Source organism: Dermacentor albipictus, unplaced genomic scaffold, assembly GCF_038994185.2.
Source record: "Dermacentor albipictus isolate Rhodes 1998 colony unplaced genomic scaffold, USDA_Dalb.pri_finalv2 scaffold_11, whole genome shotgun sequence".
Lineage (NCBI taxonomy): Eukaryota > Metazoa > Arthropoda > Arachnida > Ixodida > Ixodidae > Dermacentor > Dermacentor albipictus.
The window spans coordinates 5,994,286-6,021,003 of record NW_027225565.1 but is presented as its reverse complement, the minus strand read 5'-3'; the positions used below and the strand labels follow the sequence as shown (position 1 = coordinate 6,021,003).

Here is a 26,718-nt window from a genome sequence, read left to right as displayed (position 1 = left end):
GCAACGTTCCAGCTTCAGTTCAACACGACGCAGCCGTGATCCGACGCCAAGACCCAACTGCAACGCCAGACAAAGAACCACCGACCTCGACGTACTTCTAGACGGCCACGCAGTCACTGCCTTAATCGACACAGGGGCCGATTACTCCGTAATGAGTGGACACATCGCCGCCCAGTTAAAGAAGGTTAAGACTGCATGGGAGGGTCCCCAAATTCGGACCGCTGGAGCACACCTCATTACGCCGACTGGAATCTGCACGGCAAGAATTACCGTTCATGACCGTACTTACCCTGCCACCTTCGTTATACTGCAACAGTGTTCGCGAGACGTCATTCTCGGCATGGACTTCCTGAACCAACACGGCGCAATCATTGACCTGAAGTCGAAGTCGATAACGCTGTCACAAGATCAAGCGATACCGCCGGAGAGCTGTCGTAGTCACCACGCCTTGAGTGTCCTCGAAGATCGAGTGAGCATCCCGCCGCACGCCAGCATTATTATTTCCGTCGGCACTGAAACACCCGCTGACATAGAAGGCGTCATCGAGGGCGACCAACATCTACTGCTCGGCCATGAAATTTGCGTCGCAAGAGGGATCGCTCGACTCCACGGAGGGCAGGTGGAAGTTATGCTCACCAACTTCAGCCAAGAGTTCAAGCACATCAACAAGGGCCCAACAATCGCATACATCGAGGAAATTGTGGAAACCAGCAATGCCTTTGTCCTCTCGGATTCAGCCGCATCTACCCCGATGAGCATTGTCCCCGAACCAGACTTCAACGTGAATCCAAGTCTTAATATGGGTAAGCAGCAACAGATCAGAAGTCTTCTCCGACGATACAAAGACTGCTTTTCGACGTCATCGAGGATTCGACAAACACCAGTTGCAAAGCATCGCGTAACAACCGAAGAGAGCGCTTGACCACTCCGCCAGAGCCCTTACCGAGTTTCGACGCGAGAACGTGAAGCTATCAGGCAACAAGTCGACGAAATGCTGCGCGACGACATCATCCAGCCGTCGAAAAGCCCGTGGGCCTCTCCTGTAGTCCTGGTAAAGAAAAACGACGGAACCCTACGCTTCTGCTTCGACTATCGTCGACTGAACAAGATCACGAAGAAGGATGTGTACCCCCTTCCACGGATAGACGACGCATTGGATCGGCTCTGCAACGCTAAATACTTCTCATCGATGGACCTCAAGTCTGGCTACTGGCAAATAGAAGTCGACGAGAGAGATCGCGAAAAGACTGCCTTCATCACGCCAGACGGCCTCTACGAGTTCAAGGTCATGCCATTCGGACTGTGCTCGGCGCCTGCAACGTTTCAGCGCGTCATGGACACGGTGTTAGCCGGACTGAAGTGGCAGACGTGCCTTGTTTACCTGGATGACGTCGTTGTCTTCGCCGGAAATTTCGACGATCACCTTAGGCGGCTTGCGACAGTGTTAGAAGCCATCAAGTCATCAGGGCTCACTCTGAAGCCGGAAAAGTGCCGCTTCGCTTACGATGAGCTTTTGTTCCTAGGCCACGTGATCAGCAAATCAGGAGTACGCCCCGACCCACAGAAGACAGCTGCCATCGCAAAGTTCCCGCAGCCAACCGACAAGAAGGCAGTGCGCAGATTCCTTGGCATGTGTGCCTACTATAGGCGCTTTGTCAAGGACTTCTCACGCATCGCGGAACCGCTAACACATCTAACCAAATGTGATGCCGTGTTCAAGTGGGAAAAGCCGCAGGCCAAGGCATTTCAAGAACTCAAACGACGCATGCAGACGCCGCCGGTACTTGCACACTTCGACGAGGACGCCGATACCGAAATCCACACTGACGCCAGTAGCCTAGGCCTCGGTGCCGTCCTAGTCCAGAGGAAAGAAGGACTTGAAAGGGTGATATCGTATGCTAGCCGGTCGCTGTCAAAAGCGGAAAGCAACTATTCTACGACTGAAAAGGAATGCCTCGCCATCATTTGGGCTATAGCTAAATTCCGCCCTTACCTCTATGGCAGGCCATTCAAAGTCGTCAGTGACCATCATGCATTGTGTTGGCTAGCTAACTTAAAGGAGCCTTCAGGACGGCTGGCGCGGTGCAGCCTCAGACTACAAGAATATGACGTCACGGTAATATACAAGTCCGGAAGAAAACACTCCGACGCCGACTGTTTATCGCGCGCCCCCATCGATCCCCCGCCGCAAGACGACGAGGACGACGACGCCTTCCTTGGGATAATAAGCGCGGAAGACTTCACTAAACAGCAACGAGCAGACCCGGAGCTAAAAGGTCTCGTCGAGTATTTGGAAGGGAACACCGACGTTGTCCCTAGGGCATTTAAGCGCGGGTTGTCGTCATTCACGCTACAAAACAACCTGCTCGTGAAGAAGAACTTCTCACCAGTCCGCGTCAGCTACCTTCTTGTTGTACCGTCAGCGCTGCGTCCAGAAATACTGCACGCCCTACACGACGATCCAACCGCTGGGCACCTCGGATTCTCCCGGACGCTGTCGAGAATACAGGAAAGGTATTACTGGCCGCGTCTGACCGCCGACGTCGCCCATTACGTCAAGACATGCCGAGACTGTCAACGACGCAAGACACCGCCGACAAGGCACAAGGCCAGCAGGATTACTACAGCCGATCGAACCTCCTCGCCGACCATTCCAGCAGATTGGGATGGATTTGTTGGGGCCGTTTCCGATATCAACATCCGGGAATAAGTGGATCGTCATGGCGACGGACTATCTCACCCGCTTTGCTGAAACTAAAGCTCTATCAAAAGGCAGCGCAGCCGAAGTGGCGAAATTTTTCGTCGAGAACATCCTGCTGCGACATGGTGCCCCAGAAGTCCTCATCACCGACAGAGGAACGGCTTTTACAGCAGAGCGCACCCAAGCCATTCTGCAGTACAGCCAGACAAGCCACAGGAGGACAACTGCCTACCATCCGCAGACGAATGGTCTTACGGAGCGGCTGAATAAGACCCTCGCCGACATGCTAGCGATGTACGTCGACGTCGAACACAAGACCTGGGATGCCGTCCTGCCGTACGTAACATTCGCTTAGAACACGGCGGTGCAAGAAACAACACAGATCACGCCGTTTAAGCTGGTTTACGGCAGGAACCCGACGACGACGCTCGACGCCATGCTGCCCCACGTCACTGACGAAGAGAATGTTGACGTCGCTAGCTATCTCCAGCGCGCCGAAGAAGCCCGACAGCTCGCCCGCCTGCGGATCAAGAGCCAGCAGAGGACCGACAACCGACACTACAACCTCCGACGACGCTTCGTCGAGTACCAGCCTGGCGACCGTGTTTGGGTCTGGACCCCGATACGCCGACGAGGACTCAGTGAGAAACTACTCCGACGATATTTCGGACCCTACAAGGTCATCCGACGTATTGGCGCACTGGACTATGAGGTCGTGCCAGACGGCATTTCGCATTCACAGCGGCGCCGCGCACGATCTGAAGTGGTCCACGTGGTGCGCCTTAAACCCTTTTACGGACGCTGACGAACTTCGTTATTTTTGTTTTCTTTGCTACGAGTGCTTTTGTTTATTAACTTCGTTTGTTTGCAGCATCGGGTCGATGCTTTTTAAGAGGGGGGTATTGACACGTGTACTTGTCTTTATCGGGCGGCAAGTTGTGCCGCCGAACAAATGTTATCGCACAGCGCGGGACGCGCCTGCATGTGTCCGAAGTTTCTGGAAAGTTATCGATGCTTCTATCCGCTGTCTGTTGTCGCCGAACGTTGTGTTATCTGATTTCATCGCTTGACACGAATGGTGTACAACATTTTAGAAGGCATGCGGGTCCCAACGTTTAATCTGGAACATTCGATGATTGCTGTATAAAAGCCGACGCGCTTGACCCGCTGATCAGATTTTCGACGATCGCCGACCGTGTTCGCCGCTATCGTTGTGCTATAAGTGTAGCCTGTTTTGTGGGCACAGGTTCGCCCAATAAAAGTTAGTTTTGTCTATCACAGTATTGCTACTGTGTTCTTAACGTCACCACCACGTGACAATATGAACCATCAATTAGAAAGACATCGTTTAATCAAGGAGTAAAGGGGGCGTGCATGAATATCTTGAGAAATATCTACAAGGATTCCACAGCTACCTTGGTTATCCACAAGTAGAAAGTTATCTAACAAGAAAGGGCTCAGGAAAATAGACGCAATCTTTCGAATGTTATTCACTGCAAGCTTAAAAGCATTGGAGCTATTAGAATTGGAAGGCTTAGCAGCGAGGATCAACGGCGAATACACGTATCTCAGCAACCTTACATTTGCAGACAGCATTGTTCTGTTCAGCAACACTGCGGAAGAATTACAACTAATGATTTCGGACCTTAATGGTAAAAGCGTAAGAGTGGGGTTGATTATTAATATGCAGAAGACAAAGATTTTGAATGGCGTAGCAAGGGAACAAGCATTCGAAATCGCCAGTCAGCCTCTAGAGTCTGCAGAGGAGTACGTTTATCTACGTAAATTACTCACACTGGACCTTGATCGCGAGAAAGAAATTTGCAGAATAAAAATTGGTTCGGGTGCATACAGCCGAAACTTGCACGTTAACAAAGCAACTCGACAACAAGTTAAGGACCGCGAAAATAGCTATGGAACGAGAAATGTTAGGCACAACGTTAAAAGAAAGGAAGGAAGTAGTGTGTATCAGAGATCAAACAGGGATAGCTGATGTTCCAGTTGGCATTAAGAGAAACAAATGACTTGAGGCAAAGAATCTGAGAACAGATTCACTGCACCGACAGGCAGGGGGCTGACGCCATCAGCGCTTTCACGTAGGGAGGGGTAGTACGGGAACGCTGGTACAAGGAGCAGCATCGGAAGCAGCTGTGGAAGACGACGACAATGAACACAGGAGCAGTGGCCCGAGTACGTTCGCGTGGTTGCGCCGAGGGACGCCGACGCTCAACCCAAGACCGGGCGCCTATAAGAGCGGCGGTCTAATGTGGAGCTGGCTAGTCCAGGTAACGCGTAAGGAACATAACCGCTGGACTATTAGAATCACAGAATGGGTGACAAGGGAAGGGAAGCGCAACCTAGGGTGGCAGAAAACTAGCTTGGGTAAAGAAATTAGGAAATTTTCATGCGCAAGTTGGAATCAGCTCGCAAGACAGGGGCAATTGGAGATCGCAGGGAGAGGCCTTCGTCCTGCAGGGTACATAAAGATAAGCTGATGATGATTATGATTATGATGACCTGTCAACCAAAGTATTGCAATGATGGGGCTCAACTTGTAATTTTTTTCGTACGGACAAAAGAAATCTGATTATCAAAATTTCTATGCTGAAAGGTAATATCCCTCTCTATGCTATCCGCTTATCGGTGCATTTTTTAAATGGAACACCTCAGTGCGTTGCTGCTTTCCGAACATAGCCCGAAAGGGCATCTTGTTTTTCCATATTACAGTTCTATTTCTTTGGGTACCGGCGTGCAATATGTAGGTGCAAACAAACTCTGCACCTAGGGCTGTCCTACAGAAGTGAGCTCAGGCTTTCTCACGCAACCATATTTTTCCGGAGAATGTTCAAATGATTTCTGTTGTGTTACGTGCCAAAACGAAGAGATTATTAAGAGGCACATCGTTGTGGGGAGCTCCTGGCACGTTTTTTACCACCTGGTGCTCTCACGTACACCCAATGCACGGTACATGGGTGTTCTTGCATTTAGGCCCCGTCGAAATGCGGCCGCCGCGGCGGGGATTCAATCCCGTGCGTTTGGGCTCAGCAGTGCAACACCAAAGCCACTATGCCACTACGGCGCGTTTGAAATATTTTCCAAAAAAGCTTCAATTAAGCAATCTTTATCTTCATCTGAAAGGAAAAAAGCAAGAAAGTCCAGGAGTGTCTTTTAGGAAACCCCTAATGACCAGTCATTAAAACAAAAATTAATGACAGTCATGCACGTCACACTCGATTTTTGGAATCAGCTTTTCTCAAAGGTGCTTTCTCACTGCTTTCATTTTGAAGCCATCCATACAAAGAGATGAGAAAATTGTGTTAATCATTCTTCTGAGACCCTCTTTAAACGCGAAATGTCATATCTTGAACGGTTCGGCAGATAATGCATTGTGGTCCTTGTGCGCATGTCTGTAAATCCCACTGCTTTGCGAAATTCAAATGGCTTTCATGTGTACCAAAATATTTTTTCGCCAGAAATACGTGCTCTAGACCTAGAAAAAGCCCTAAATTCCTAATCGTGCGTCTAGATATAATAAAGCTCACAGAGCCATTCTATCATTTTTAAACACGACACATTTGGACTTCCACTTGTAGTCTTCACATCTGCATCGGTGTTGTGGCATAATTTCATTCATGATAAGGATACATGTTATTATAGAGTATCTTTTTTATTCATTACGTCCTCCTTATCTTTCTTATATATTCACACGTTATCTTTTGTGTACCGACTTCCTTCCATAGAAGGTAGGCATTGTGCCCCTCCTGGTGGAATTTCCAGTTAGCTCTATTTTGTTCTTTTGTCTGGGGTAATTTTTATGTATACACGCCTAATAGTAATAATGATAAGACGAACTGGCACGGAATGACCCTATTTATTATCAAAAATGCTCAGAAAGTAATCTTAGTATGTGAAATCAATTATTAAGAGGTTAGCGAGTAACTATAATTGCCGTGTACAAGACCTTGAGGTTTGAAAATTCTAGAGGAAAGGTGAATGCACCTAGGCGATTGATGAATAGTGAAAGAACGCTGGCGTTACGCCGTCAGTACGCTGACCCTACAGTGAAAGCACGCTCTTCATTTCCCCTGTCACCCTATCACGCTGCCAGCCAATCGTGAAGCCAGCCATGATGTTCTGGCTCTTGGTATCCAGATAATTTCAGATGGAAAGTGTCCCGCCAAGTTTGAGGCAGCAACCATGAAATTATTGCGAAACAAATGTATATTTAGGTCACGTGACTTCGAACAATGCTTATGCTAGAAGAAAGATGTGCGAGAGCAGCGACGGGGACAACGTGGCGAGCAAGCAAAGTGCAATTAATCATCGTTCGGCTGTGTAGCGCCCGCTTTCGCATCTCAGAATGCTGTTGCAGAACGTTTGTGTGGGTAATTAGCAGCGGCTGTATCTGCGCTCGTTAACTTTACTTGAAGGACACTAAAAATAATTTGCTCTTCGAGACAATATGTTTCTGCAGGGTGGAATATGATGTATACATAAAACCGTTAAGTGGAACAGCAATGCGATCCACGAGATATATTGCAGTCTGTATTTCTCGAAACTGCTTCCGCGCACACAATTTATAGCGCAAGGGTGCGATTTGAGCACTGGCTGACTTTTATTCTGCACTTGAAACAAAACAGGTAGTTAATCATCACATTGACCGTACTTAAACTGATTGATCACATATTTTGCTCAATAATAGTGACGCTTGCTTTTACCTCTGGCTTACCCTGTCTCTCAATTCTCACATGCTACCGCCACACAACCCCTTTTGTCAAGAAAATCGAGGTGGGCTGGTGTTCACCATTCGTTAAAGTTCAAAGGAGTGGAGTCTCGCGTGGCACTGTGCTCGTTGCATAGGTTCCTGGATAAACGACTATACGTAAAATTTCCCCATCTTAGAATAAGCTTTACGTGCTGTCATATGGTAGATTCAGTGACTTTGGGCAAATTGGTGAATTATGTGAGAAGTGCAGCTTGTGTTTAGGATACGCGATACTCCAACTGATCTACGGAAACTACAGATACTGATACATGCCTTTGCGAATCTGAAGTGATGTAGATACAAGATAATGAATATCTTATAGTTACATAGTTACAGGTACCTTCGATACTGGCCAGCCATGATGCTGGGGTACACTGCAAGGGCATTTTCGAGCAAGATCTTTGACTTGATATTCCTTTAAGAATAAGCTCAATACATATTAAAGCAAGGGTGTATGAAAGAACATGCACGCAGCGAAAGTACCGCTTTATTAAGGAGGGCGCACACGTGTGTTTTTCTCGTTCCTTGGTTGTTGCTTATTATTATTATTACTATTGAATTAATGTAACTAGCGCTAGTAGCTATTTTGAGTAGTCTGGTGGGGTCTACATGTAAAAACACCACCCTTTCATCCTTCGCTATGCTCGTTCGCTCGGTTACGTCCACGCCGACGCTCGCCGCAGGAACGGGCGCCTAAGAACTGCCCTCTAAAAAGAAAAAAAGTGCTGCACGTCCGCAGTTTCACGGACGTTATTTCTCGGGTACGCCAAGGGCCGCTTAACATACCGAAACACCTTGAGTGTGCTACTTCTAAAGCCTTTTAGTACGACCGTAATGTGGGAAGTCTTTGCGCTAGTTAACAGGAAAAATACAGGGTGGTAGTGAATGTCACCATGTTAACATACAGAGTTGTTATGGTCCTTTTCAGTTCTGCTTTCAGGTCTTTCCGCATAAGCATGCTCAAGGGCTGTAGGCTGAGGCTCTGGCGCGCTCGCCTGAACCGGCAGCGACCGCGCTCGAGGAAACGTCTGGCCAGTGTGGCGTCCTGGAAGTACCGCTCGTAGAGTATTGCGTGACTTCCACGCTATACGTGATCGAAAAAGTCGTCCTGTAAAGGTCCGGGGGCAATGCTTCCCGCCACGATTTCCACTTGTCTCTGGATTTGCTGGAAAAACGCTGTCTTCGGTTTCTGCATTGAGGTAATGATTGAACCGTATCAGTGGTCGATCAGGCGAACATTTCAGCACTTACCAAATGGTAGACCGCGGCACTGACATGGTTTATGATCTTATTTCTCCTCATTGAATCTTACTCACTTTGATGATGGGCCCCGTAGCTAAAGGGAAGCGTTTTTGTTCATGCATATGCAGGCTGACAATGCCAAGAGATGCAACTTTGTTATCTCATTGATGGGGTTCAGGGGTAGTGGGGGTCGGGAGGCTAACCCCCAGTCCCCCTCAGCCGGCGGCCAGTCCTTGCTTTCTGGCGGCGTTTTCGGCCCAGGAGCTGGCTTAGAAGGGCCAAGTATGTTGGTGCGTATGCTCAGATTTAAGACAAATTTCGTCCGGCTAAAGCTTTTCGAGTATTTCCGTCTTTTAATGCGGAAGCGCCAAATTAATTCATTGAGCCAAAAGGCCGGCGACTGTAGCAGCCAAAAAGCTCCAAATTCGCCATTAACTGCGACGCCACGTTACGTACGCACCTCGACGGAGCAGAACGGTCGAATGGAAGCACCTGCTGCCGCGCTGGTGCGACAGCTGTGGCGCGAGGGCAGAGGGCACCTCCGTGACGCAACATCACCATCGCTCTCGGGAGCCTGCGTTATTCGCGCGTTCCTACTCTGTGCAATTATCTCGCCTGCGTTCTAAGTTTGTCTCGGTAATCGGTCAGCTAACCTAGCCTTGGCAATCACTATAAACAAATAATGTATAATAAATAGAATTTGAAAGTAAAAACTTCTGCGGTGCTGACTTTCGAATAGCCCACCCCACGCTCAGAAGTCAAGTGCCCTGCCCACTGGGCTGAGCTTGCGCCTTCCAAATAGCAGACCTGTGAACTCCACTTTATGACATCATACTACTTGGACTGAAATTTCTATTGCAAGCCCGGCGTTATGCAAACGGTGACGTCAAAATCCCTACGGCTTACTCGGGAGCCTTTCATTAGCTATGACACTCGGCAAGGTAGCATGGTGTCACTGATTGAAGTGCACCGGCTTTGTGCCATCTAGGAGGCGTTAGTCAAGCGTCTATGCGTGCTCTCTTGCCCCCGAGAAGTTCATAACCCGAAGGAGCGCTGAGCGGCGTGCAAATAGACCTTAATGCTTTCGCATTCACAACTCATAAGGTGTGCATAGGTATTCTCGGATTATTTTTATCTTTAAACTTGTTCGAACAAGGTGCAGATGAAATACGAGGAACATAAACAGAAAGGTTGCCTTGTTGGATAGCGAATGCTTGTTTCTCTTTTTAAACAACCCAGGTTTTTTTGTAGACTAAGTACAGCGAACGTTGCGTTATTGTAAGCGAGTTCTGTGACATTGCCGGGTGCTGCGATGACCAAGCGGCCCAGCTATCGGCGATGAAAGAACAAGCAAGTCAAGCCCAGTTCCCGAAGACATCCAAAAGAACTCCTGACGTTTGTTCCCAGCCGCATATGCCAGCCCCGTGACGTTATCTCCCCGTGTCTTCCGTGGGCACAGACACGTACAGATGTTGCAACAGCTTAATGCAACTCATGCGCAATAACAGTGCGCAAACACTTATTAGCAGCGGCCAGCTCAGGTGCGCACGGGGACGGGGTATGTGACCAGAGAAGGAAGAGTAGTCAACCGCGCAAACCGGTGGGGGTATTTATGAATGAATTGTTGATTGCACCACGCATTCTTTCTTGTGTCTATTTAATGCGAGATATGCCCCCTTAACCTTTGTGTTCCCCGTTAAAACACGAAATAGTTTGTTCCAAAAAGGGGGATAGGCTGATAAGTGTTTGCGCGCTGTTATCACGCTTGTGACAAGAAAGCCTCGTAATTAGTATGCTTTCTCAAAGGCTCCAGGAACTTCATTATTCCTAATGCTTCAAGAGCTGGCAAACCAAGAACAATATGGGACAAAGGACTGACGACATAGTACACTTGGCGAGATTTTTCGTTGCATTAACTTCTGCCTCGAATTTGCCCAAATCATCCAGGTGATCGCCGCTTTCCCCAGTCAGCACCCCTACTAACTTGCTTAGACTACTGGGTAAACCTGGAAAATATGGCGGTACTGCAGAAACTTCGGCGCCCGTATCCACGTTAGCAAAGACTGGTACGTCGTTAATTCTTAATTGAATGAATCGAGACTGCGCGCTCGATGCACTGACAGCTCCCCCAAAAAATATCGCCCGAGTTCATGCGCGCCGAAGAGACCCATACCTGTCGCTGTTTTGAAATTTCATTAAGGCATACCCTGCTGTAGTGTCCTTTGATACCGAAGCTGTGGCACTTCTGTGCCTTTGCCGGGGAGGCAGATACAGAAGATGCGACAGCCTAATGCAACTCAAGCGCGATAGCAGCGCGCAAGCACTCATCAGCACAAGTTTCTAAGTGACGCGGACATACTTTTACGCTAATAACATGAGCTTCAGAAGAAGAATTAGCACATAAATTTTAAATAAATGTTTTATTAGTGCCTTAGGGGTGGTTGTATATATGGCGAATTTGAAAACGCTCGCATTTTAATACCCCCTAATTTTTCTAACATCTTGAAATTCGCACCTAATTCGACACATTTATCATCTAATTTCTACGGTAAATTGAGGAAATATCGAAACCGAGCGCCGCAGGAGCGCAGAAAAGGCGACGCCGCTATCAAGGACTTGAACGCTCCGTGACGGCAAGCGCGAGGAAGTTTGAAACTGAACGTCTCGGCCAATCGCGGCAGCTACTGGGACCCTTCGATTATCTGTTCCCGATAGTTCCGGACTGCTTAGTACTGCCGCCCCACTCTCGAGTTCCTCGAACAGTTTCGAAAGCTCCACCCACCGATCCGAGAGCTGCCACAATCGCGTTCGTTTTTCATGCATCGGAAGTCGCGGACTCCCCACGTACTTTCGGAGCTCTCAGCAGATTTTTGCTCATGCCAGTGCAAGCAGCTAGCTTGCGATGGCACGAGCAAACAACGAGCAACAGTGCGCGACTTCCGGTCCATGAAATAAACAAGGAAGGCGCCGGGTAAGTGTCCCGTCCTTCTCACCATGAGAAAATCATCGAATGCGGTGCCCCTTTCGGCGAGGATCTTAAGCTTTGGGAACCGCAGCACGTCTTCAAGAGTGTCTACGTGGTCTTCGTCACTTTTGGTTAGCATGGTGCTCACGAGTCGGCTGCTCAGCAGGATAACCACGACGAAAACGGAGAAGCTCCACGTTGCAAGCATAATTCTGGTCGACACATTTTTTACTCGCTTGTGTTTTGCTGCAAAGGAGAGGTACACTGACTAATTATGCCAGATGCCAGAGTCTGCTCTCTTCGGCTACACGCAAATGATGACAATTATATAAGCATCCAACTTATACCTAGGCTTCCAATATTACAGCGTTAATGTTTATTGCAGTTTAGAAGCTCTAGTGCGATGTTCATTTGCTAGGGAAGAATCTGCATGCTTTGAAAATAGCCCCCCCCCCCGCCTAAAAAAAACAAGCACCATTCATTCGGTAATTGTGAAAGAGCACAACCAGGAGTGCTCGGCCAACCCAGTAGGCCGCTGAGCATGTTGCTTCAGGTGAATTTTTATGACGCGGATATTGTGGTGCAACGTGTAAAACAGTAAAACGACCATAAAGAGCTCTCTTCAAAGAAAGTAACCGGCTCGCACGGAGCAGTGCTTGGATAAATTACCCTGATTCCTAAACCTTGCAACATGCAAAAACAAACATAGTGAGTCGTAATTTCTATTTAAGAAGAATGATAATACGTGTATAGGGCAGATACAAACTGTTCAATGTTTACAGTACGGCTCTCACTCTTCCGACTTTGCTCCAATGTTATCAGGCGCTCCCCAGGGGTCCGTATTAGTTCCAGTTTTGTTTTTAATATACATAGATGACATAACCAATTATGCTGACGTGAAACCCAGGCTCTTTGCTGATGACTGCATGCTCTATAATGAAGTACGACACTGCGAGGACCAGGGCAAATTAAATAATGCCTTAAATAAGATAGCTCAGTGGTGTGCAGATTGGCAAATGACAATAAACATTGATAAAACCGTGTTCATGTCCATTACAAATAAAGCGTCTAAGCTTGATTTTGCATAACATTTTAACGATGTGACACTTCGAAGTGGAAACCAGCATAAATACCTAGGTGTCATAATATCGTCTGATCTCTGCTGGACAGAGCACGTGCGTCAAGTGTCAAATAAAGCATTAAACAAACTATTCTTCATTAAACGGACTTTGTGATATTGTACACATGAAAGAATGCTTCTTGCATACGTCACTGTTGTCCGCTCAGTCTTAGAATGCGCCAATACTGTGTGGTTCCCTCACACTGCGAACGATATCGCAATCTTGGAAAGGTTGCAGCGGAAAGCATTGCGTTTTATCTTTAACAAATATGAACGCCCTGACTTGCCTACTGCTCTGTTACAGCGTGCTGGTCTAGCTACCCTTGAAAGTCGCGCAAAGCTTTATCGACTGAAATTTATATACCAACTATTGGATAGATCATTCCATATAAACCCTGACTCTTACTTGAAATTTCGTGATACTAGACTGACTAGAAGACATGCATGGGAACTTGTAGAATATCCGCTTATTAGTAATACTTTTCGCTATTCTTTCTTCCTTCGCTCGATTCGTGAATACACTGGATGTAGTCGCAAAACAGCAGCCAACACTACAAAAATGTATGGAATTACTTGAGCGTGCTGTATTAACCTAAAATGAGTTGTCAACATAAGTAATTAAATTGCTATCGCCATACAATCCATCCCGCTTCAGTTTGTGATAGGAAAGCACTTGCCTACACATTTTGGTCTGTGCATTTTGTATGTGAATGATGCTTTCTACTCTGCATTTATTTTCTCTAGTTTTCCTGCTGGCTTTTTGCTGGTACATTGGCTTCGTAGTGTGTATTATTATATATGAATTTACTACTGCTATTCTTGTATAGTCTCCAATCATCATGTGCTCTTTTTCAATAGAATGTTCTAATAGTGTTCATTGATACCCTGTAATGATTCCCATGAGGGATTGACAATATTCTATAAATAAATAAAAAATACATACATAATAAATAATTCCTCCAGATGGAACGTCTCATTTTAGGCAATATTTGAGGCGCTGCATAGAATTTGGCGAAATGAGGGGAGATCTGCGACCGACACGCTAGTGATGCTGCCGCAATGATTGGCCGATTCGTCGACAGATAGCACCACTGAAGCGGAGAGCTTCTCACATAAGTTCAAAAATGACGCACCTAGTAAGCGGGATTTCGGGTTGACTCTTTCAAACCGGTTTGCCGGCAATCTTTCTACCAGTGTACGAAAAGATACATGCGCGAAAACAACAACAAAAAAAAACTGCGCCGAGAATACGTCGGCCTGTATGTCCGAAGTACCATTTGTATTACTACGCTGGGGAAAAAAATTTTGCACAATTTATGCCGGTTCAAACGTGAAAATTTACCATTTGTTCTCCAAATTATAAGTGGTTTGAAAAAATATCACACGTCAGCTTTGTGCTTCAGCGCCGGCTCTTTGCAATGTAAAGCAGTGGTAACCAATGGGCACTGTATGAAAATAATATGACTGCTCTTTGTAATGGCATGATTCTCGGAAATCGTATGGGTGGGTGTAGGATAATAAACAAAATAAAAATATCAGTTTTCGGTGTTTTGCGGTTCAACAGCAGGTTGTTATTACTGACTAAAACATTTTTTTTTACAATGCCATTACTAACTAGTGAAATAATCGTCCACTGTATCTAAACATAAGTTTTACCACTTCTCCAACTAATCAGCGGAACGGCGCCCAGGCTGTAATGATCGTCTCGTATGTTTCCTCATCTATACTCAGGCGAACAACATGGCAAATAATGAAATACAGGCCCATACGGGAAACGATGTTTGTGAATGCACATCTGAGCCCGTATTCACAAAAACGTTCTCACGCTTAAAGCGTTCGTGCCAGCCAATAGTGATGTAGGACATATCAATAACGAAGGCAATCAGCCAATGAAAAACAATACTTAGAAACAAAAAGCATTGTGAAGTCGGCCCCTAATCTCCGAGGCTTAAATTAGGTGAAAAGACACGCGCACGTATCGAATTGGGTTTCACCTCTCCTGAAGCAGTGAATGCGGCCATGGCGAATTAAATCGCTTCAGTACGTCCTACAGGATGATTTCACATGTAGGTAGGTGTCACGTATGCTGAGTAGACACTGCCAGCCCAAAAACGGCCTCTAGCAACTGTTGCCAAGCGTACACCTGCCGGACAACACAGAGCAGTCACCCAAGCCAACATGGCGGCGACAGTTCCTGCTCATAGATTGCGCGACTGCGTACGGAATATGGTGGCATACAGCATAAAACGGTTTATAGCAGGAGCACATACGCTATAAAAATGTCACTGTTGACCACCATCGGCAGAACCGTAGGAAGGTTTCACGGTCGTCCTAGTGTGACGGTACTCAACTGAACGGAAGAAGCAAAGAAGCGACGGTGTAGTCGTTATCTGATATATCGTCGGTTTCAACACTTCACGCAAAAATGTCTGCACGTTTAGAAACACTACGCAGGTGTCGTACATTTTCATGATGCGTAACTACGTTTACGGTTCAAGTTGGCAGTGAATATTCAATGCAAGTGATTCTGTTTTGCCAATTAGGGAAATAATTCAAGGCCTCCATAATCTTGCTGCAACTGTAACATATTATGGAGAATTAAGGAAAATTGTGTAACATAAGAGCAAAATATTTGACGCCGTCTGCTGTCATATTACATATCTGCTCTGATTTTTGTCACTCCTACTTTTTACACTGTGAGAGGCTATATCTCCTGTTTTTGTTTACTGCCAAGCTCGTGATAATTTTAGGGCTAACTTGCATTCGAGTCACTCGTGCTTATACGTATTTTTTAAATCGGTTGTTAGTCCAGAAATGGCGGGATTGGAAACTACGATAAACTCACCAGAAGTAAAGAAGTACGTGCAGGATAACCACAGGGAACTTCCAAACTTCCGAAGAAGGTTCTTGGTATCTTTCTTTCGGACGCACTTGTCGAATGTCAACACGGCTGTTACAAGCAGCATTGAGAAAAATATACCAATCCAGACCTGAAACAAAGTGTTTGGTTGCATTCTTTCGTTGCGGTCCACACTATGAAATTTCTCGGAAAAGAAGCAAAAAGTGTCTCTCTCAAGTAAAAAATTAGAAAGTTAGACCTCATACAACTAAAATGGTTCCAGATTATGCAGCATAATAACAAAATAGCAATGTTATTATGCTAAATGTGCAAGCAACAATAGTTAAAACACCGATAGTCCGATTGCTGGAGTATACCCTTCTCCTACCCCGAAGAACAACACCAGCCGGTAAAAGTTTACATTGCGATTTCTCTCTAATGCGTTATTCCTTTACAGTCATCTGTAAGCATTGGGTGCAAGTCACTAGATTAACAGCGTATTTGCTGCTTGATATCAAAGTGGCAGTGCTGCATCCAGCCAAGATATACATTGTTTTTAATTTCCACCGGCTGCGTGACGTTAACGATCCCTTCTGGATGCGAATCCTCATTACAAAAACAAATAGTCTCAGGTTTATAAGAAAAAAAGAATGGCAAACTCAGCTGGTAGTTAACGCTTACGTAATCAGAAACATTAATTTATTGCAGACAACGGTTGTATGACTATTGTAAAAATTGTGTAGCAACAATTAGGGGAGATTACATGCTGTTGTGTTTATATTTACAATAAGTAAAACACAGTGTTTGCAATAGCAAGATATAACATTGAAAGCAAACTAAAACTCAGTGGAACATACCCAGTGCGCATGCTCAGTGGCACCAATGGTGCGTACCCAGGTGCCCCTGCGGTACAACATTTAAGACTGCACGATAACCGGGATCGGCCCACTTAAACGGCGAGGCACTACGCCCATCCATCATAATGTGGCTGCATTCGGAAAAGAATGCGCGACATTAAGAAGCGCTTCATATCTTAGCGATAGCTTATTATTAATTACCAGCGCGAAAAAAAAAAGCCTGAAAGGCGTTTCTACCCGAGTACCAGCTCGTAAAGATTCTTGTTTGGGGGAAGAAAAAAGTAGCGTAACGTGCAGCACAGTCACTGCCTCGCTACAGAGGGCACGTCAGCTATACTGCAGTGGGTGATCGAGTGTAAAGAGGCTGACACGTATTTTTACATAACTTCGAAAATCCTTGGCGCGTACGATTGGTGGCAAACTTTGAAAAAGAAATACTAGTGGAAACAACTTAATATTGATTGCCGGCTTCGTGTCTAATTACTGACAAGGAAACACGCTTTTATCATCTAGAATTACCTAATCGAGAAAAGGAAATGAGATAACGAAGGCAGAAAGGTTAGCGGGAACCAAGCCATTGGGTTCCCTACCCTGCACTTGGATCGGGGCACATGTAAATATAACGATTGAAAGTAAAACGAAGAAAGAAAGCAAACGCTTAAAGAAATGTGGATGCTCCTTCCTCAAGTGTTTCAGGGTCTCTTCAACAGCTCACTCCTTCAAAGACATTTGAGTAGCCCTTGGACGGACTTCTGATGTGCCAACCATATAGTTTCATGCAATATTTACTAGAGCAAACTCTTCCCTTAGTGCATACAAGAGCGGCAGACGGGTTGTTTAGCGGGCGTGGGAATGATGGGCAGTACATGTACTTTCCTAAACTTTGTCCTGGCTTGAAACGGCTTCACGACTCGTTATTTTCAAGGAATTACTGTGTCATAAATACATAAAGATAAACACTATCAATTGTCCGACGGGAGGATTCCTACACAGGAGGAGCGTAGGACGGGAGGACCTGTAGCACAGAAGGCCGATATTGAGACCATTACGCCACGGACGCACGCATTGACAAGCGGTATAGAACGCCCTTATGAATTTCGCACGTACAAGTCAGTGAGCTGAGACGCTAGGCGCGTTTCGATTGAGCCACCACGACATGCTAAACCGCTGCAATCAGTAGCAATCATCCATGTTTAAAGAGCCTTCTGCACTTGCAAAAGCAAGAATGTTTTGAAGTTTAGGACAATGAAGGCAGATAAAGCGTGGTAAACAAAACCACAAGGACATCTGAATCTACTAGCACTAAGATCAGGCAAATCCATGTATTATCCATCCTTCTCATGGTGGCTGAACGAGTCCAGCGCCAGAGTTCCCTCTAGTAACTATTGTAGGAAACTCCATGGTGTCCACCGTCATGGCTGGCATTGCAGGATTTCTGTTCCGAAGGCGTGTGGCTATCTACTCGAGGCAACGTGGTCATGAGTAATGCCTGTGTGCTGGGTAGCCAGGACAATGACAAGAACGTGCTCGATAGTTTCGTCACTGCCGCAGTCATCACAAGCTGCTCCGTTATCCCATCTGGGGCGTAATTCACTGAGCGAACTCAGGAGCAACCTCTCGCACAAGAAAAAGCTTACGAAACTAGTGCATTCACAAAGCTAAAAACATTCGCAAGATAGGGGAGCTTGCGATGCCCGCCAGTGCAAAACCGATCGTTGTAGTAAACAACAGGTGTGTATGGAATGTTATCACAGGTGCGAACTTCAGAACTTGCGCCAGTAGTAAGCGATAGTCGATTCCCGAAGCATAAGCCACCGTCGCTGCTGCCGATGTAAGCAGAAATTTCTATGACCATGGGGTAGCAGTCTTACGAACACAATGGGGATTCTGTGGGGCTCTAGCTGACGCGGGTAAGCGATGGAACATGCTATACGGCCAAATTGGCAACAACTGATAGCCGAGGATGGCGCACGCATTTATCCTTGTAGCGCACTCTGATTTGTCATCTCAGAGTGGGATTAGCAGTCTTAATGCGTAATTGCGTTGGGCGTGCGCTACAGTAAAAGACAGAAACATTACTGCTGTGCAGTGAACTTCCGCTTCCTATGTTATAGGGCGTGTTTCTCTATGCGCGGAATAGCCGGACTTTTCATGCACGTCAAGGCACTGCATTGGATGGTAGCAGATAAAAGTGAGATGCCCTGCTCGGATGACTGTCAAGTTTGTTATTTGTGTGTTTCGAGCAGTTCTATTATTTCTTTTCTTTTTCCTCATTTGAGCTATGTCTTGCTAATAGGGCTGCAGATGCTTACTTTTCGAAATGCCTTTGTGCCTAAAATTCTCGGTGGGAGATAAAACAACGAAAAAAAACCTAAACGTGTCCAGTTTTCAAAACTTGGTGCTGTTTGACAATTTGTTGTCTTCTTGTGTGCCGTTAGCCTTCCCCTTCTACTATATTGCTCATAGTTTCAATTCAGCATTATATTTAATCAGCTTAGTGTCTGTGCCTACGGTTTTGCTTATCCTGCAGCTTACGGTGCGAGCGAACGTACGCGTAGGATTATGGACGGTCTTGTCTATGATATGAAATGAGGCGTACTTCACATGACACAATGACGACAATGGCTTGAAGGCAACGGTTCAGAGATGGTGGATCGATGGTGACGATACATAACGACGCGTCAGAGTGAAAAAGGTGGAAGGATAACATAACATAACAACTGACATAACAACATAACGGATGTCATAACAACTAAAGAATGATTTAAATGGCATGAGGGCGATGAAACGAGGATGGCAGCATGAAAAAAATGGCATATTCGTTGTGGAGCTTCCGTCTGCGCTAATGTGCATCACCTGCCGTCGTGGGTCATCTCTATTCTTATTATATTTAGTGTTGGCTTGGATTATGTCTTGTAATGGCTATTCGTCCAAGACTGCAACCACCAACCAGATGGGAGAGATGACAATAGTACAGCGCGACGTCATGATGACGACATTACATTCAGTACGACCCAGGCATTCGGTGGCGGCAGCTGCCGCCAGCTTTAGGCGTGCGTATTCGCACGCGTAATGCGAAGATGTGGGATCGTACCCCACCTTCGGCAAGTTGTTTTTCCATCCACTTTTTGTCATTTATTAATGATTTCTTCAATTAGTAAGTACAAGTAATTTCTTCTATGTTGGCCTCGGTGTCTTTGTTGGCTTTTTATGATTTGCAGTCTTGAGTTACGTTTCCATACTCTTTATATTTGTGCGCTAACTGACGCACATGCTTACACCTACACTGTAAACGCAAATGAGCCGAAAAGGGCATATTAAGGGATGTCACCTCCCTTGAGACTACGTGCCTGAAAACCGTGCTCCCTTACAGTGGTGCAGAAATGTTCAGCGTCCTCCATTTCGCTCCCTCGCAAAATGGGGATGAAAGAAGGAGAAAGTACCTCAATTCTACCTCCTTATTAAGAGGGAGTTTCGAAGATAGAATCCTCCCTTTAGCGTAAACGGAGTTCTCTGTTTCTTATTTTATGCGTTATTTTATTTTAGTATACACATCTGTGAGAAGGAGACTAGAAAGGAGAGATATATTGTCCAAGTGGTTGCTTTTCTTTCTTTTAATTCTGCAAATTTATACATTTCCAGAGTGCAAGCCAGCTTATTTTGGGCGATATAAAAGACGATTTGTTCGTCTCGTTGATCACAATGTCCTGTCGCGCTGCCAGAACCACCGGTCGGCACCTGACGACCTGACTTCGGAAGCGCAACCATGCAAAACTTCGACGGCTTCGGCCGTAGAATGTCGTCGCTTCTGTTTGTTTTCCCATCAACTAAAAGTGAAACTGAAGGCAAAGCCCTCGAAGCGCCACTGTCGTCGGCGCCGGTGACGGCACCTGTTTTGCTTTTCGTAGTTCGGCGCGTGTGTCTATGTGCGTTCTTACGAGAGAATTACGGCGGCCGTCGGAGAGTCTTGCGTGTAATATGTGGAACCTCACAAGAATACCTGCCCCCTGCGCAGCACGGCGGTGATCGGCCACCGCGTAGCCATCGCCTTGTGATCTGTGTACTACAATACACTTTTGTGGTTCGCGCGGCCGTGCTCGGGCATTCCCTACTGCGCCACGATATGAAAGCGGCTAGTGAAACCTCGCCCACAGTCCTCACAAAATCGGAGCGCGTACGGTGTGGACTGCTTTGGAAACGGCGCGTTTCGGATTACCGCTTGCCCAGTTGCCTCATGTTTCACGCGGCCTTATATATTCAGCTGCGGTGGTGAGTGCGGCGCGGACCCATTGCGTAATGCACATAATGCTCACACCTTTTATGTTGCGGTGTTGAGACCCGTCGGTCCGCTGAAGAAAACTCAAGGAGCTAGTGCCGCACGAAAAAGAGACATTGTTTTGTTTCTTTCAATTTCTCCCGTTTTACGTGCCGGAACCACGATCTGATTACGAGGCACGCCGCATGCAGTTGGGGACTTCGGATTAATATTGATCTCCTGGGGTTCTTTACCGTGCACAGCCACGGCACGCGGGCGTTCTTGCACGCCACCGCATCGAAGTGCGGCCGCCGTGGCCAGGATTTGATCCTGCGACCTCGTGCTTAATACTAAGCACAACGCCAAGGACACATATAGCAACCACGGCGGGTCAAAGAGTGTTGTATTTTCGTCATGAGGTGTGTTTGATAACCATTCCCTAAGTGTCGGTATAGGTTGTGACAGTGATTTGTGCCACAGCAACATTATTTCTAAGGCGGCAAATTACTGCTATGCAGCATGAACAATGCAAACAGCCAGCCTGTTTCTGTGTTAAATGGAGGCATGCAGTGTGTGCATACAATTATGTTCATTTTATCAGTTTTGTGAAATAAGCTTAAAACTGGATGCATGCATTTTCACTGGGAAATCTGTACCAGCACTTTCTTGTACCAAATTGTCTATGCACAGAAGTTTGTGCATTAGAAATAAATTTCAGGCAGTTACAGCATACAACTTCTTTTTCTTAATTAATAAAGGGAAAATCAGACATCCACCCGTTCATAGCAATTGCTACAAAGGAAGCCCATACAGGTTCCTCGAAAGAAAAGCCTCAGAGTTGAAGAAAAATTCGTCCTGGTCCGGGACTCGAACCCGGGACCACCGTCTTTCCGGGGCAGCCGTTCTACCATCTGAGCTAACCAGGCGGCTAGCAGATGGCAGAGCGAAGTCGAATTTGTCGACAACACAAGAAGCAAAGACAAGTGTTAGACGTAGTAGTTCAGCAGAACTAAAATCTGCAGAACTCCATCATCAGGGCAGTTAGGGCTCCCAAAAACACAAGTGCCAAAAATCTGGAGGCTCTTGGTATTCACAACACATATGAAGAACATGCCACAGCAGTGGTCACGCCTCAGACAGAACGTCTGAATTCGACAAAACAAGGAAAGGCCCCATTGCAAAAGGTGGGATATCCCCTGAGAGCGCAGTATGGCTGGGAAAAAACAGTTTCGCTACCCAGACAAACAAGAGAGAAAATTCTAGTTTCACCAATCCCAAAGAATATCAGCACGGAACACCACCAAAGCAGGAAAGTGCAATCAAAGGCTTTACTAAAGAAGTATGAAAGAAATCCAGACATATACTACACAAATGCATGTAGAGTGGCAGCAGACAAATTCACAATAGTGGCCTTCAATCGGTTCACAGTGATAACAACCTCCATTCGTAACCCTTCAACCTGTACCATGGATGCAGCAGCCATAGCACTGGCCTTTCGAGGTGCAGACAGACAGACAGACAAAGAACTTTAATGACAAGGTCCTGAGAAGCTTTGCCCTAGGGCAGAGCTGCGGGCTGCTCCCATGTGGGGACTGTTAGGCCGAGCCTAACTGCCACATCGTGGGCTCTCTGGACAGCCTAAGTTTGACGTGCATGTTCTGAACGTTAAGAGACAGGAAGATAGCGGTATGGATTAGAGAAAAAACGAGGACAGCCGATATTCTAATTGTCATTAAGTAAAATAAGTGGAGCTGGGCAGGCCATGTAGTGGGTAGCCTAAGTTTGACGTGCATATTCTGAGCTCCGGATGGCAGAGCTCCCAAAAGAAACAATCTGCATTGGCTATGGTGTACCTCTAAGGCAGCATGCTGTTCGTTAATGACGGGTACCGTCCCACGCAAAACTCACAGAATTGCACCAGGTGGTAATTTGGTGCCCGGCGCATTCTGGACTCGAGGGAAATGAGAGGGCAGACCGACTGCTCGGGCAATAAGCATCCAAGCACTAGTCGGTCCTTTCAAGGAACCCCCATTGACCCACGTGACACCTTCGAAAACCAGGAAAAAGAGAGACAAAAATACAGGCGTCCGCACCCCAGCCTTATGGGAGAACAGGCCAGGGATTAGTGCTGTGTACAGACTAACACATATCTACGCCTACAAATACTCAGTAAGATACACTCTGCATTCTATGAAAGTATGTGCTCTTGGTGCGGGGAGCTGCCAACTCTTGCCCACGTAACATGAATGTATAAACTACAGTCTCCGAATTCCAATTCACCCCTTACGACGCAAGTGCCAAGTAACAGACAATGGAATGTTTGGCTTGCTAGTGAAGATGCAGAGAGCCAAAGAGCTCTTCTTGATCAAGCCCAGCAAACCACAGAGACCAGTGGAGCCCTGGACTGAGGGACGCACCGACCGCCCAAACCACTAAGAGAAATAAAGTTTATACTACTACTACTTGCCCTTAGTGCTATCAGCCATCAAGTTTACGTGCAATTACATATGAGCCACATGTCACTTGATTCACTCAGTTTCCATCCAGAAAATGCACTCTTTGTTGGAGGGCATGCATGATTGATTGTTTATGTGCAACATTTTTTTGCCACAGAAGGGCATGTAATATGGAAACCGACGTAAACATTAATACACTCTGCAGCAACTTGTTCTGAATTGAACTTTTAAAAATAAAGAGCAGTTTCAATAAATGACAACATGAGTTAGTTTTTTTATCTCGCTGAGTAGTGTGCTACCGTCTGGTTTTTTTTTTATTCCACGTGGTAGAGGTGTGTGGCTGTCATTGTATTGCTTTTAAGCTTCTGCAATAAGTGTGCTTCTGGCACCTGGGACAAATTCTCAAAGCAAATATGTTACAGGTAGTTGTGAATTCTATTCAAACATGACACACATATTGCTGTATTTGTCTTGGAAAATTTATTCAGGCAAGCAGCTTTTATAGCTTCAGTAAATTATTCATTGTGGCAAATTCAGCTGACCCTTTTCATGACTAACCATTAATTTTACAGCAGTGGCTTTCTATAATTCTAGTATTCAGTGTGTATACTGCTTCTTTTCAGGTATGTTAACATCATACAAGTCTGCATTCCTAAGAACTTAAACAGCCAGAGGCCACATTGCAAAGACGAGGATCTGAGTATCAAGAAAAAAAAATCGATAATGAAGGTAGCAAGAAGTACTCACAAGCAAATGTTTATTGTCAGAGGGATGCAAGAATAGTACAGCCCATGCAGGGGGTGCATGAAAGCCAGATAATAGCCACAAAAAACAAAGCCTACTCATATGTCACAGCCATTTTAATCAAAAATACATTTAACTCCAGTGCACGCATAATGAAGCCTTGCTACTTATGTCAATTTACTAGCATTACCACCCAGTACTGCTGTGCTCCTGAATGGTGGCTCACGTTTGCAGGCAGCAATAGGTGCAGCGACATCCATCATTCGTGCATCACTCATTTTGGACAATACACACCTTGCTGCAAGGAAATGGAGCCACAGTATAGCTTTCTAACAATTCTTGGCAATTAGTTTGAGAGAGGCATTTCCAACCACACCAGACTAGACCGGCATTGCCTTGCAGCATGCTCGACATCGGGAACGTAACTTCTTGCCCCCAAACCCAAAATTTCTGTTTACCTGGCATAAGATGATGTGCAGACAATCCTCACCTGCCCCCTGCCTTCCTTGCCCCCCCCCCCCAACACATGTACAAAAATATTCCTGGCTACGGCACTGGTCCTTGTTACAAGAAATAGAAGTACAGATCCATGCTCTCAATGTTCGCCAATCTGGAACACGATAAAATTGGCTAGGCAAAGTAAAGAAGACACCAATGTCAACCTTCCAGCTGATATGAAGGATTGCTTCAAAATATGGATGGGCATGTACCGAAGTAGCCAGTAATGCTGTTTGGTCTGCACTCCAGCCACGTATTATTTATCAGGCTCAGTTTTACTGGCTCTCACCGAAGCAGAAGGACCAGATTGAGATCATTATTCAGAATGGGATGAGGGCAATAGCTGCTCTCCCTCTGTTCACTCAAGAACATGCCCAGGTGAATACCATGGCAGCGTTGCTGATTCAATGGGAATGAGCATGTGAATTAAAGAGGTTGCATGTTGCAGTCACTTCTGATTGCTTGGGTGCAAGAACAGACTTAAGGCTATGGCACGGCTGTACACTGATGTTCCTTTGGACCAATGTATTTTGTACAGACGCTGCTATTACAGGAGATGGAAGCATAGTATGAGTACTACCGTCTTTATAAAAATAAGGAATATACAATGGATGTCTGCAACTCTACTTGAGCTTCATACCATACATGAAAAGAGTCTGCAGAGCAGCGCTGGTACGCGATAGTCACACATGAGACCAATGAGGCAGCCTCATTTTTATCAAACATCGCCCAAATACAGACACACACCAATTCCTTGAGTGTCACTTAACAGCTGAAGCAAGACAGTAAAGCCACATAGCTTTGTCAGAGGATACACAAGCTTCACAACTACTCACTTTTAATGCTTGCTTACACTAGGTACAGGGACACATCTCTGGCCTTTTCAATGCCATGGCAGATAACAAAGCACACAACAACATCAACGACATGTATCTACCTGCACCTCTTGTGCCAGGCTCACTTACCGTCTTTCTACCCCGGAAAGTTTGCTCTGATGCGACACATGCTTTTACACTCAAATTCGACAGCCTTTGCTGCATCAATTTTGCCAGCACTGTCAAGGACACAGTATGCTTAACTGCAATTTATCATCAGGAAATACGTAATTTTAATAATGTGAGAGCAGGCATTTTGACTCACTTATGAATGGAAAGAAATGTCACTGCTGCCTGAATGAAGAGAGTAATCTTCTGCAGTTGTAGAGAGTCAGTGTAGCTTCATGCAATACTGTTTCACAGCAAGTTTGTACAAAGGTTCATTACAGGCAGGGAATTATAGGCCTAATTGTGCTTTCACTTGCTCTGAATGTGACCTTAAACAAAGAATTGTGTGTAAAAAGGGCAAATGTTCTTTGAAATGGAGCATCTATCAGCAAGTAGAATTTTGCCTTTTGAGACTTTTTAGCATCCATGGTGGAGAGATTAAATTGCCAGTGTATCTTTATAAGTCATGCCTCTAAAGATGCACTTGGCGTTTAGGAAGGTAAATTTTTTGGCCAGGGAAGGACATACGGAAAAAAACTTTAGTGAGAGAAGCATCTGCAAGGTTGCCAGCCTGGACTCGGGCCACCCGGGCATTATGTGCGGCGAGGCATAGCCTTTCCACCGCTACCCGGGCCCACTGGATAGCCCATAGTTGGTTGTGTAGTTCCGAGCTAGTCAGAGCGCTTAGCCATTGCTCCTCGAGAAGGCCTGGTTCTATCTTGTCCTCTACATATACTGATCTGATCTGTGTGCACTTCCATAAGATGTGTGCCATGTCTGCGTGTTCGTGCTTGCAGAGCTTGCAGCTCGTATCTGAGTATTGTGTTGAATTTAATCTGTTTAAATGTACTGGGTTTTGGAACGTTCTGATTTGCAACCTTCTCCAATCTGTTTCTTGAGACCTGTCGAGTTGCTTGCGGTGTTGTGGGTATGTTTCTCTTTGTTTCGTATAGTGTGTCAGTATGTCGTGATACCTGACCAGTCTGTCCCTGTTGTCTCGTATTGCTACTTTGTTGTCGTCGCCTCCCCGCAGTCCTTCCTCTTTCCCTCGGGGCTGCGGGGTGTTGGGCTGTCACTGTCCGAGCCGCAGTGAGTTAGTTCTCGCGCGGCTCGATGGGCCTTCTCGTGAGAATGGGAGGGCTATTCATGGTTACTTCTCCCTTATGTGCCGGGATCCATTTGAGGTATTTGGGTCATGTCAGAGAAACACAAATGTATTGTTCCAAAATGGTACAGTGTTACTCTGCTGTTAGAAAGGTGATGCAGAAGAGCTCTCTAACTCCATTGACTAAA

General features: G+C 46.1%; 1 protein-coding gene across 1 annotated transcript in view; it reads right to left on the bottom strand.

Annotated features, from left to right (window-relative positions):
- Nucleotides 1–8,188: 8,188 nt before the first annotated feature.
- Nucleotides 8,189–26,718, bottom strand: part of LOC135915889 (glutamate receptor ionotropic, NMDA 2B-like) — a 59,130-nt gene continuing 40,600 nt past the window's right edge. Inside the window, exons 2-4 of the mRNA XM_070528315.1 lie at nt 15,639–15,783; nt 11,702–11,919; nt 8,189–8,655 (exon numbers count right to left, since the gene is read on the bottom strand). Of these exons, the coding sequence (XP_070384416.1) occupies nt 8,551–8,655; nt 11,702–11,919; nt 15,639–15,783 (468 nt within the window). The 3' untranslated portion in view covers nt 8,189–8,550. The remainder of the gene's footprint in view (nt 8,656–11,701; nt 11,920–15,638; nt 15,784–26,718) is intronic.